The 14333-nt window shown below is 41.2% G+C and overlaps 1 protein-coding gene across 1 annotated transcript; it reads right to left on the reverse strand.

The window, feature by feature from the left end:
* Positions 1-1782: 1782 nt before the first annotated feature.
* On the reverse strand, positions 1783-14005 carry gtpbp4 (GTP binding protein 4). Its single transcript, XM_084058673.1, has 17 exons — positions 13907-14005; positions 12470-12640; positions 11978-12081; positions 11722-11858; positions 11059-11159; positions 9902-9994; positions 9369-9560; positions 9136-9201; positions 8315-8404; positions 7691-7801; positions 6705-6782; positions 6052-6103; positions 5708-5808; positions 4569-4766; positions 4248-4313; positions 3399-3545; positions 1783-2682 (listed from the first exon to the last, which is right to left on the reverse strand). Exons 1-17 carry the CDS (start codon positions 13952-13954, stop codon positions 2530-2532), a joined length of 1908 nt encoding a protein of 635 aa, XP_083914799.1. The 5' UTR covers positions 13955-14005; the 3' UTR covers positions 1783-2529.
* Positions 14006-14333: the final 328 nt, after the last annotated feature.

A 14333-nucleotide genomic window follows, 5' to 3' on the forward strand; every position in this document is an offset into this window, starting at 1 on the left:
CCAATCACAGCATTGGTTATCCCTCTGGGCTATGGGATAAAAGCTCAGTTGTCGAAGCTGTCAGACTCCGAGCATGGGGCATGGGTCACCCCCCGCCCCTCTCCCGTACAGACAGTGGGGACACGCGGATCCACTCGTGATCAATGGTGTGGGTGTGAATAGGTGTTACACCGGCATTGGTGACCCATCGAAATTGTAACTTCTGTGGTTGTTCTCCCCCCCTTCTTTTCTGTTACAAATTATAAAGATGCATTAACATAGAGAAGGCAGCAGTGCCATACAAATACAGTAGGCTACAATGACAAAGATGAACAAAAAATTTAAATAAAAACGCAAGGAGTAAATTCGGGACAGTGCAGTGCACTTAAATGGGCATTTTACAATTCAGGGGTCATATTAACTACTCAGGCTTTTGTGTGCACCCTAGACAGTTTTTAAGTTCCTTGATTCAGTATTTAGATATTTGATATTCGTTTTTTGAAAAATAAAGACAACAATATCAGTCACCAGAAGCAGGGACGAATTTTATCTATCTAAATAATGAATCAAGCAACTTAAAAACTGTCTGGGGCACACACAGAAGCCAGAGTAGACATTAAAATATCCCAGTATTGAGGTTAATTAAGGTGAAATTCCTCTTTAAATATTGTTCCCAACGAGTACCTCTGTGTGTGTGTGTATGTGTCTGTCCCTGGCATAACTTGGGCAGTGTCTGACCGAACAACCTCAAACTCGGTGTGTGTCCCCCAGATGATGGGTGTGCAGTGCTGAGTGGGAATTCGATCGGACCAACGGTTTCCGAGAACTGAAAAACCAAGAATATCTATCCGTCTGTCCCTGGGTCTGTGGAGGACGAACCCAATCTCTGTGTGTTTAGGGGGGTGTAAGCATTTGCTTCACTGATTGGCCAACCTGACCCATCAGGTTCACGGATTGGCCAAGCTTGTACAGCGCCAAAATAAGTGTACAATAGAACTCCTTTCACGTATGCTCAAGTACGTCATCAACACGTTTCAGCAGTTTCACATCAGGGATCCCTGTACTGTATGTCCATAGTTAGTCAATCGGTCATATGGCATGAGAACAGGAGCAGAGAATGGAGACATGCAGGACAAGGCAGTGGTCCTTATGCCTCTAGGGCAGGGATTTTTTTTTTTGCACTTTTGAAATCACAAAAAAAACCAAAGTAATCTAAACGTATCCGAAATGGTGAACTATTGCCTTCAGCTGTTCCAAAAATGCAACTTTCCATGAACCATTTTAATTACAACAGTCCACCAGTACAGCGCGCTCGTGTTTATTTTAATAGAAGCCTTATTAATTATAATTCTAGTGTTCATTTTTGTATATTTTTAAGCCAAGGTTACAGCAATACTCTGAAAGGCATACTCAGGAATGTGAAGTTTTGTTTAGCAGTACAGCTGTAGTAAGTCGATAGAAGCATTACTAAATGCAAAATAAAAACAAAGTTACAACGAATAATAATTGTTAATATCCCTTATTTATCACATATGTGACTATTATGGGCTTTTTGAGTAATGGGGTACTACTGGCGAGAGTGCCGATAAACTATGCGGCTCCCCAGAGTGAGTGTGGAAATTTAGTGGCCCTCACCATCTACAAAGTTGCCCACCCCTGCTCTAGGGCCACATGGTCTGTCTGAGACATAAGCACCCAGATTTGTCCCATTTTAAGTATTGTCTTAATTCTTACATCTTAATTCTCGTGAAACACACAAATAGCAAACCTTTGTAGTACAATATTGTGAGACACAAGCTGCCATTTTAGTTGAGTTAATATTTATTGACTTCCCAGATGTTGAGTCATATTGCAGAAGAAATTTGGTGTGCTGGAAACATCTATCAACAATCATTTTATCATGTTGCAGCTTGGGCAAGCATTACTTTGTTCACTTACGAGTTGGAAGGCATTGTATTTCATTGGAAAATGAAACAAAACTATTAAGAGTACATAACACATTTTGATACCACTGTAATCACGCTTTGAAAATTTCGTAAATAGCAGATCTATAAGCTCAAAACTCTCTGCATTTGTAGATCGGCTATTTTCGATAGTTGTCGTACAACAAAGTATATAGGGGCCTTAAGCGGTTAACAGAAGCGGGGGTCTACGGTTTTCCACAGAAACTGTTGCGCAGTAGGTCTCAACTCCAGCCCAGAGGACACAGACAATCTTCTATTCCACAGCTAGTTCACTGCCTTCATCTGGTGTCCCTGGTCTAACTAACTCCCAGATTTGGCAGCAAATCAGATGCACTCCGTGTCCCCAAGACCAGAGCAGAGAACCGCTGCTCTGTTTGTAGTATGTTGCCACGGCCCTCCATGGCGACACCCCAACATCACACATACAACGCCCCTCAGGAAGAATGTCAAACATGCGGAATATGTTCCACTTTCTTGGGACAAGAGCTGGATCTGAATGAGGGAAAGGCTCATGAAAAAACATAGGTGTGCTGGTACAAAGTGAGAGTCCAGAGCCTGACAGTCCAGAGACGGGGTTGGGGGGAGTTTATCTGCGGTCGTTGGTACCGGATTTCCTCTTCCCTGCCAGGAGGTGCTTGGGTTTGAGGTCGTAGATGTGTCGGTCGCCCTCGCCTTTCCTTCCCTCCGCGTTCATGCCTTTCTGGGACTTCTTCATCATCTTCCTCGCCACCCTCGCCATCTGAGAAAACATAACAAGCTGTCAAGCCTCCACTACCTCTCAACATGGAATCAGGGATTACTTAACCCAAGATGTATTAATCATTTTCAGCATTGTGGCATGGGACACAGTGATGGGAGTCAAATCAATGACATGATAAAATGTCCTTTTAACTGTGGCTATGGGAGAAGGTTTTGCATAGGTTGAACACATAACAGGATGTTTATGTACACACATGTGAGACCAGCTCAGTTGTATGCAGTTGCACTGACAAGAAAACACAGTTGACTCAAGTGGTAGTAGCCTCGGAAACCCAGCCTTTTTTTTTTTTCAAAAGAAAAAAGTCTGGGCGAACGGTGCAGGAACGATGGTCTTAGGACCTTGTTAACTCCTAACCAACCAGAGTGCAGAGGGGCGTCGCTCTAAATTTGGTGACGTCAGCCTGCTCCGTGCACAGACCGGGGGGGGGGGGAGGCGGGGACATAGATTGGTGAAGCAATCGGAGGACGCGGCTGCTCCGGGCGCCTGGGTTTGGATCCGCCCTTCGAGAGCATGGATTGCTCTCGTTCTCTCAGTCTAAGTGGTAGTGACCCATGACTTCCTAAATACACTGTATATCTGGATGGTTTTGCAGGTCATTATGTGGCAATTAATAATATGCAATAATATTACACTGTGTGTGTGTGTGTGTGTGTGTGTGTGTGTGTGTGTGTGTGTGTGTGTGTCTGTGTTAGTACCTTGGGGTCTCGTACACCAGACTGATCTCGAGGTGGTCGGGAGGCGCTCTGACTTCGGGTTCTAGAGAGGGGTAGGGCAGAGGCCTCACGCTTGCGTTTCTTAGCAACAACGCTGCGAGACCGCCGGGCATTTTCAACATAGTGGCTCTGAAAGGAGATGGAGGGAAAATATTCAATAACAATAATTAATTTACATAAATGCAATAATTCACAGCAAGGCGAGGCCTTAGAGTACTATGGCCATGTATAAAAGAAAAGAAAGGCTGTGGTTATATTTATTTACTTTGTGTAAATAAGTGATATCTTTTGGTAATCATTGCTAGTGTGATTGTTCAATAACAGGGGTCACCCCGTCTTTCCAGCTCTTTAACAGAAAATTCATTTTCAAGCGGGTTACCATTTTCAGCCAATCAGGAGAGGGTTCCCATTTATCAGCTTTAATTTGATGTTCGAGTTCCAATTGTGTCCACTCACTTCTTTGTGTCATTACTTTGTGTAATTTCATTTTTTAAATCCTATATGAGTTCTCTCTCCTGATTGGATCAAATTGGTGACCTGACAATTCATTTTCTTTTTACTAGAGCTGGAGAGACAGGGAGACCCCTACTACTTAAACACTCCATAGAGATATTTAATACTTACTTTAACAAAATAATTTACTTTAATATAAACGCAAACTCTGTGATCCCCAAACAATCAATTTCTAGCCCAACAAACAGTTGTGACAGTATGTTTATTATATTTGAGGAGTGCCAATGCAACCGGCACCTATCAAATATTTATTTTATGTGGCCATGGCATAATAGAATATAAATGTAGTAGTAATGTGCTAGTGTGTGGACTGCATACATCATCTTTGTTAGTCATGTCCAGGCCAAGGTCACCCATCTCCTTCTCCAGGACCTTTCTTTCAACCTGCAACAAAACAGAAACAAACTGGTTGGTTACCAAGGTTCAATGCACCACAAATGTTTACACCTGGCTTTATTTTATACAGAGATTGATGTAAAAAATGACAAATAATTTTGTATCCTTTAAATGTCTTGCACACTCTGTAACTCAGAGTGTGCAAATGGAACCGAAAGGACACTTAAGGATCCATTTGTACACCCTCAGAATTTTGTGATCTAAACACATTGAGATTTCTAGACAGGGCGGACATGTGGTCACCTTGGTCTTGGTCCTGGGCATGCGCGGCCCATGGATGTCCTTCTCCTTGGATTGCAGGATCTTGAGCTGTTTCTTGCTTCGGATCTGCTTGGCCAGCGCTCGGATCTCCTGCATCTCCTCATCTTCACTCTCCTCCTCGTCGTCGTACTCCCCGGCTTGCTCCTTTAACTCCTCCTCTTTCTCCAAATCCTCCAGTTTCTGTATGGAGGGGAGGAAGGGGACAGGGAGAGAGACAGGAACAGATTGTGAAGGGACGGTGGGAGTAAAAAGCAGTACGTTTTTCATAAACTTAAACTGACAAAAATCCTTACAAAACCATACTGGTGGTCTGGTACATTTAGCCTACTGACTATGACTCATTTTCCAAAGACTACTGTGGTTAGTTAGATTTTCAAGGAAGCTATTAATTAGTTACATTATCAATGCGTTTTAATGCATTTGAAAGAGGAAATAGAGCACTAGAGCTAGAGCACATTCACATCGTTAAATATTGGGCTCTTGGTTGATAACATAACCCATTAAGAACGCATCAGTGTCATTTTAATATTTCTTTGGCTATTAAAAAATATCAGATCTACAAACTCATAGCGCGGCACCGAGTGCCGCGCTATGAGCTTGTACATCTACTATTTTTGTAAAATCGTGAAAATTTGTGCAAATCTTTGAATATATATGTATTTTTTAAAGCGTTAGGATTTAGAAAACTTTTTTTTTTATCTGCCTCAGGTCTTAATGGGATAACATACTCTCAACGGGTATAGAATAGAAAATAGATAACATAAAATTCCCATTTTGACCACTAGGGTGTAGCCATGACACATAGAACCAAGATGGTGCCTCTGGGTTAGCTGCCTGCCTCTGTAATTTAAACGTTTTAAGTTATGAATGCAGTTGATAATGCAATAAAGATCAGTCAGGGTGATGACAATCTACCCAACTCACGATTCGATAAGCTTCACAGACAAGATTCCAGACAAATTATGATTATTATGATCGTAATCGGAAATAGCAGGTCTACAAGCTCAAACTTACTATGAACAACCATCACAGTAATTTAACAATCACCATTTAAACACATTCACATCTCCACACAACAGTATAATGATGTAGAGGAGTTCTGTGGTGTTTCTCGTGCTCACCGTCATGATGTCAGGGTCGATGTAATCGGCAATGTTATGACCCTCCCAGATCTCAGGAATCTTATCCTGTTTCTCTTCTGCGTTCATGAGATCCCAGTATTCTGCAAACAAACAATGTGTTAAGCAGGTGCCGGTACTGTATAGACTAGCGTTTGCCTTCTACACAGTTTTAATTCACTCAGAGTGTTACATTTGCACACTCTCAGAGTTAAATGAACACAGTTCAGTGAGGATAAACACAATCAGAAGGGGAAAATGTAAACAATGCATGGCTAATAGATACTAAACGGATTGATAGAGATTAAGCTGAAGTGTTACAAATGAATACAGTGATCATCACTTACTCTGCAGGTCCAGAATGTAGTCATCTCCAAGCTCCATCTCCAGGTCTCTCTCCTACACAAAATGAAATTAGTTTTATGAAAAGAATATAAGGAGAGAAAGTTAGTCAATGAAATACTACAAAAGGCTCTCTCAGGTACCACTCTGAATTTATATAAATATCCAACAAAGTGCACTCAAACCAGTGGCTACAAAGTATCTTTAGATAACTATTTCCTTACAATTAGGGCTGCACAAATAATAAACATAATTTTAATTGCACCTTTCATGACCTGAAATGCAGCTCTAAGTGCTTTACAGAGCGAGAATAAAGCACAAGTGCTTTACGGATCAAAATCACATTTTGCTTGTTGTTATATGAATAGGATATGAAAAGATTTGAATCGACTGAAAATGAGACTGCAGGGAAGCGCAAAACACACTAAATTTTAAATCACAGGACAAACATACTTCTCCTGAGTAAAACAAGTAGCTCTTTAGCTAAACTAAGCAAAGTTCAAAACAGTATTCATAAAATGTTTTATAGCAATATCCATAAACTTTATTGACATTTCATTGTTGTACAGCCCTATAACCTTAGGTTTTGTGCAACTGGATTTCAAGTGTCATTTAACGGTGAACTTCGATTTTGTATCAGTTAAGGAGCATTACGTACCAGTTTGCGTTTGGGTGCGTCCACCTCCATAGCTTTCTTGCGATTCATGGCTCCCTCTGGGATGAATGGTGGCCTTGGCTGATAAGAAAACAAAAAGACATGAGAAATTACCTCTCTGAGATTAATGGCACAACACCAGAAGAAAAAGTAATGGCAACCATTCTGGTTACACTAAAGGTTAAGCTTTTGAGGAACTCCATCACACTGGGAGTTTGTGCATGCATGTGATTCTCATGTTAACGTGTCAGAGCGTACACACAGCCTGTGAGCAGCGCGGCTCTGCATTGTCACTCACAGAATTCAGACATATTGTCACCATATATGGGCTGCACAATTAATCTAAATATTATCTTGATCACAATTTTGGCTTTGCCTCTTCAGAGACATTCCAAAAAACAGAAGTGGGTATGATTCAAGAGTATGGTCTGGGAAGGGATCATTTGTTAAAACCAACACATTTCTGCCTGTGGCCTACATTAGGGTCACATGGTAAAATGTGTTCTCCTGTCGAGAGCTGCAAGTGTGGCTGAAATCCTTTGCTTCTTAACCCATTAAGACCTGGAACTGTGTCATTTTTAGATTTGAACTAAAAAGCATTATTTTACACTTTGGGCTATTCAAAAATAGCAGATATACAAGCTCATAGCGCGGCACCGAGTGCCGCGCTACGAGCTTGTAAATACATATAATTTTGGGGGTCCTTGACATGAAAAAGATTGAGCACCACTGATATAGAAACATACGTTTTTCAGAATACTGTTGAGATTTAGGAGACATGTAGAATCGGCTTCAGGTCTCAATGGGTTAAGTCTTCCTGATTACACAATGCCCATTGGTAATATGTGATGTTGTGCCAGAACCACAAGGTTCTTTTCAGAGACATTCTAAAAGCCAGATGTGGCGAGGGCAAGGCCCAGGTTTCAACAAAGTGAGTCCGATGACACCTCGCAAGCCGTCCTTTGGAGACGGAACAGAGGGTGTGTTACCTTCTCGTCTCTCTTGGAGGGCACGGCCAGGTGGAGTCTGTTGAGAACGTCGTGGACCTTCTTCCCTCTCATCTTGTTGTCAACGCGGTGGGCGAGGAGCTTGTCACATGCCTGGGGAACAGAGAGACGCATGTTAGATAATAGAAAATATGTATCATCAAGACCCCTATATAGGAAAGTCTCTGAATGCATTGTGACATATCTAATATGTCTAATCTAAGTTTTAAATGCCCTCAAATATACTGGGATACTTATCCCATTAAGGAAGATTGCTCTGCGATTCTGAATTCAAAAATTACATAGTTGTCATTGACGGACTTAAAAAATGGCAGAGAATTCAGGTCCTTAACCTGCTGTCAGCGTGCAAAATAAATATGACACTGATCAACCTAGTAATATGCAAGATTCGCTGCAGGCAGAGATAGACAGAGCGGAACGCATTATCTCCACCAGGGGATCAATAAGGGATTACTAAACTATACCTCAACTCACTGAGATTGTACATGTTTCTCATCCCATATGCTCAATGTCTTGAAGCAAATAAAAGCAATTGTGGCTTTACTGTACAACACTCAAACATAACACAACATTACTTACTCCAACTCTAATGTCTAACGACCTTACCTCTGTCTTCACCTGCATCACCCCCTCCTCTGTCAGGGTGCTGGTCTCAATAACAGGGATACCTTCGGCAGAGATGTCTGTAAAGATTTTCTGCCAAAATAAAGGACATGCTGAGTGTCATAACCTTTGGACATGTCAGTAGCGCAGATGAAAACACAAAATCATTCTGAGGGGTTCAGACAATTCCGACAGCTGTGAACAAAGTTCAGCCTTGCTCGAAGTAAAGAGGGGAAACGTCTAACTTATAGGTAATGAGGTACTAGTTACCAATACATATGATATTCTATTATCTCAGCTCACAGAGAAAATTGAAATAACATTGAATCTCTAGTGGGAGCCTGTGCACTACTAGGCTTGGGTGGTATCCCAACAGTATGATCTTCAATACCGTCACTCCTCTTTCTATTCAACTGCCACTCCTCTTTCTATTAGTACAGTGTTTCTGTATTGTTATTGTAGTGCACAGAATGCACCAACAGAGGGCAGCTTGATCTGAACAGAGTAGTCAAGTAACCGCACCCTTTGAGATGACCTCTTCCAACTACAAAATATCATCTCTGTTCAGCATGCCATTGTGTTGGCATCTGACACGGAAACGTTATATAAAACAAAACAATGAAAATGAAAAAATAAATAACATATTGTTTATAATTATTTTTTAACACAAATAACTGTCACACACCGTATACCCCAGAAATATGTCAGAAAGGTATTATGGTATGAAAAAAAAATTATACCGACCCAAGCCTATTGTGTTTATTCTAGTTTGTTTATGTGGACACCATACAGCAGATTTTGGGCCTTAGACTGAAACTACTCACCTGGTTCTCCTCAGTCAGCTCACTGATCTTCTTCACATCACATTTATTGGCCACAACAAGCAGAGGCTGGCGGAACAAGACAACATCTGGTTTTCACTTTCAGGTATAAGTCCTATCTTGAAACATTTGCATTTTGCAGTAAACACTAACCCGTGAGGTTGTGATTAGTTGTGGTAAGTGGTTAAGTGTACCAATTACTTGACATCAATCAGGTACTGAGTGTGATGTCTCACCTTGTTAGCGAAGAGGGGTCTGATGCTGTTGAAGAGCTCCAGCTGCTGAGGTAGCGTGTTACCGCACTGCTCCGACACATCCATGACGTACAGCACGGCTGCGCGCAGGTGGGCCAGTGCCGTGATGGCCTGCATCTCAATGGTGTTCCTCTCCTCCAAGGGGTGGTCCAGGATGCCAGGCGTGTCCACAACCTGGAGAAACATGCACAGTGTTTAGAAAAAAGAAAGTCAACTGAACTCCCCACCACGGTCAATAAAGTGCGGGCTCTCTTGAACAATCATTGGCAGTCACCTGAACGCAATGTTAATCCTACATGTGTCCCTCTTATGTTTTTTCCTACTTCATTTGTTGCACTACAGTGAAAAACGCAACTCTGGTGGACAAATATGCAGACAGCAATACTCTGTACACTTAGAAAGACAGCCTTATTACAACAACAGTTCAGCACTCCTGCAGTATTCATTTAGCCAGAAGAGTGAACAAATGGAACCAAATGCACTCTGATTTTACTGAGTAATAAGCAGCATGTTACCTGCCAGCGAAGATACTTGTAGTCCATGTGGCCCACAAACAAGGACTTGGTGGTGAAAGCATAGGGCTGCACGTCAACATCAGCCCTGGTGACCTGAGGAAAGCATTTCACACCATGTTAGAGTGTTAAAAGTTAATTCTATAGCTGTCCACAAAAGGCAATCACCTATAGAGGTTATGCAATTATTGCCATCCCAAAGTGTGGCCCTGAATATTCCAATACTAGTCCGGCACGAACATAATTTCAATATTCGGATGCTTAATTTTTTATGTATAAATATTTTAAATCAACGCACACAGCCACGTCACATGTGCGTGAACGTATTCACTTTAAATCTACCCCCATGCTATTCTGCTGTCAGCCACTTCTGTTTTGGCTAGTGTTGAGTGGGAGTGACTGTCTGGGGTTGCTGTCCCCTTTGGCTGATTGGACCATCTTTATAAATACTTCAACTCTAAGTACAACACTGCTGCGTTAATAAATAAAATACAAAATAAAATAAATGACATGCATAACAATGGAGAGAAGACACCAGTGCCATGTGTAGTTGATAATCTATGCGTGTCAATTTTCTTTACATTTTCCCAGTCAATAGCTTACATAATAATGTTCTTGTGAAGCAGTTTCTAAGTATTTATTAAGATTACCAGGTTACAGTACGCTCGTCTCTAAATGGACACAGTGATATTAATTATCACCAATAACAGGCATGCAAACTGGTTAGGGCTGAGAGGGGACAAGACAGACACCTGTCCTGTCTCTCTGGGTAGAAGGCTGCTCGTAACAGTGTGTGTGGTGTTATCATGACATCATAGACTTTCTTTTATCCTTTGCATGTCAGAGTTGCAATGTGCCAGCAAAGCATGGCTGCCGTTGTTTACACAGATGATGATGATGCCACTGAACAGTGTATCATTCAGCATACACATTTAGGCTGGACCCTTCCCCTGAACATTTGTAGCATAAGAGTGTGCCTGTGTGTAGGGCAATGTACTGTAGTATGTGTAGACATGATCAGTAATGTTCATCAGTAATTTAGCTAATAAAGAAGTGCCACATACAACATATGAAAAGAAACGTTTTAAGAGGTTTCTACTGTATCCTAGGGACCCCAGTCTGTGAATCACGTCAACACATATTCCAATATGACCGCATACCTTGTTGATGAAGCTGGACTTGCCGACATTTGGGTAACCACAAAGCAGAAGGGTTCTGGTGTTTGGGTCAATGGAAGGCAGACGTGACAGATGCTGACGGACTGTAAAAAAAGAAAAGAAAAAAAGAACAAAGGAAGGTTACTTTAAATACCTCCTCAAAAGAAACAAAAACTGAATTTTCAGGACAAGAGAATATAACAAATCTGTACAATGGATAGATAGAATGAATATGCATACAATAAATATGCATAAGTAAAATAAAACAACCTGATGGACACATAATCAAGACAAACTAAAGATATACAGTAAGCTATACACATGTCACACTCTGTGACAACAATACACAAACACATGCATAGTAACATGCCTTCAGCTCCACTGCCCCATGTCTGTGGAATGCCCTCCCCGACCACCTGAGAGCCCGTCTACCGACGCTTTGAAAAATGGACTAAAACACACCTTTTTAACAAGGCATTCTTTGTTTTCCCCTTTTCCTATGCCTTGAATCTAGTTAGTTTAATCTACTTTGTATCTAAGTACAAGTAGGGTCTTATGTTTTTGCCTTCTTTACTATTTTTTATGCCACTGTTTTTAAACACTGTAGCACTTTGAGATTTGTAAAAAAGTAAAGTATGTTACAAATCAAATCATTATTAACAATACCTTGTTCCAGGTACTCCAGGCTCTGCTTCTGTCGTTTGAGGATGGTGCACATGCGACCAAGGGCTGCCCTCTTCAGCTGTTTACAGCGGTACAGAGAGTCTCCGTACTTCATCAGACGAACATAGTCTTTGGCCACACTGAAGAGAAATTAGTGGCATTAGAAAAATTCACACTACAATAAAGCAAAGAAATCTTTGAATAAATAATACTACTTTTTCAAAAGTCCACATTTAAAACATTTCTCACACACACTTACTTGTCAATCAAATTCTTGGCAATGTTAATCTGACCCAAAGCCAGTTTGTAATGATCTTTATCATACAACACGTTCATCAAGTCGGCATAGAATGGATGGATATCCTGAAGAAAAAGAAAACACCTGTATGAGTCATTTCTTAACCAACTGTTGCACAGGCAACACACACACACACACACACACACACAAACACACACACACACACACACACACACTATTTTCAGCTGCAAGATGCAAAGAAATGGAAATAATATAAGTGCCTCTTGAGAGCCTCTTTGTTGATTTTGTCAGCATGCAGACCCTTTTTTTTGGTTTGTTATGACCACAGCACCCAGACGTTATCCCTGAATCCAACAACGACCATGTAAAGTCCTTAAGACAGCATATGAGGGACAACTGAAAGTCCAATTTATTTGTATAGCCCTTAATCACTCACAGTCACAGGAAAGGTAGAAAAGGGAGAGGGGTAGAGTTTATGTTTGTTTAACTTACATCCAGCTTGGGGAAGTCGGTGAGGATCTGGCTGAGTCTGTCATGGTAGTTCTGCTGTGTGAATTTGACTTTGCGCATGTAGAAGTGTCGAATGCGATGGATCTGGTAATGTTTGTGTACCACTGTGGGAGTCTTCCGCTGCGTTTTAGATAAAGTCAAGTCGATGAAATCCTGTATGGGGAAGGAGAGCAGCATTAGATGGGTGTATAATACTTGTTGCCCCGGTAAACAACTAGCAATACTGAACAAGTACCACTTGGTGTCATGGTCACAGGTTTTGATTTACAGTTAATCTTAAAATAGATTACATCTGTAAAGTTCACACCTTTCCAACATTTTGCAAGCATAGGAGTGAGCTCATAAACACAGCTGTGCTGTGGCACTCAAAATTGGTGCCAAAAAGACTTAATTTAATGTACAATCTGTATACCAATACTGGAACCCAGTTGGAACACAATGTTGAGTATCTAAAATGTTTATACGTTTTCAGTTAACATGCCACAGGAGCTTTGTTGATGTGTGTGTGTGTGTGTGTGTGTGTGTGTGTGTGTGTGTGTGTGTGTGTGTGTGTGTGTGGCTATTATTATACACACAAGATCAATTCAAAAACAACACCCGATCGAAAATTGAGCTACTCCATCACAGCACAGTCAAAAGTCACTGTCCCCACTCAGTGTGGTGAATATTCATTAGAAAGCATGTCACTACTTTGAAGTTACACTTAGCTTAGCACTGGTCCAGAAGGAGGATTCGCTAATGCTCCCAAACTTTTTAGCTCAAAACCCAGAAGATAAATTAGACGTTTGCCCAGTACTCAAATGAGTGAAAATAGCAGATGTAAAAGCTCTCAACGCGTCGCAAGCTCGCAGTCGCAGATATGCTATTTTCACTATTTCTTAAACATTTGTTTTCGAATTTGGGTAATTTCTTATATGTTTTATTTTATTCATGACATTTTTCAAAAATGTTTGAATTTGTTTTCGAAAATTTCATGTGGAGATCTTTAAAAAAATCTTAAAATAATGACAATTTCACTCGCAACCCACGAAAATGGATCCGCGATCCATAAATGGGTCCCAACCCACTGTTTGGGAACCAGTGCTCTAGATCAGAGCTACACCTAGCTCTAACTTTATCTTATCTGTCACTGCCATAAACACCATAGGATATTCAGTGTATCGCTTAAAATCCCTAACTACCTTCTTCAGTATCGTCCAACATCTTTAAATGTTGGTTCACATCAACACACTGATATGTATGTGTAATGTGTGTGTGTTCCACAGCACGCAATGCTACCACAACACGTGTCTCAGCTCAGCTGAGCTCTGACAACTCACTGGCCTTTAAACTGCTTTAAAGACCCTTCAAATGATAAAACCAACGCAGCGGTATCATCTCCGACCGTTTACGAGACGTGAATGTGAGCAAAAAACGTACCTTTGCGGTGGGAACCACCATAATCTTCTTAAAGTTATAAAGTGCCATTTTGTCAGAACAGTGTGGTCCGCTGACGGCACTAGGGGAAAGGATGGAGCGTTGTTCAGACCGGAACAGGTGCTGAGAGAGTGGGCTGGGGGGAAGGTTTTCGCTACACTGCCTCCTGGTGGAAATATGTGGCACACTGCATTTTGGAAAAGCAAGGTCTGGAAAATATACAGTAAACCCTCTATCAAAACAGACCTGAGTTGCATGATATCTGTTCTTGGTGCGCTCTTTTTTTCCACTCAGGGCTCACAACGCTTCGTGTGAGCTTGTAGATCTGCTATTTTTGCTTTGGTTCTTAATTTACTGGTTAACTTAATTTAATTTACAGAGAGAAGTGAATAAGCTTGAACTCAAAATGCCATTTCCCATTTCCCATTTC

Source organism: Gymnoscopelus microlampas (assembly GCF_963454915.1).
Source record: "Gymnoscopelus microlampas genome assembly, chromosome: 5".
In the NCBI taxonomy this organism is placed as follows: domain Eukaryota; kingdom Metazoa; phylum Chordata; class Actinopteri; order Myctophiformes; family Myctophidae; genus Gymnoscopelus; species Gymnoscopelus microlampas.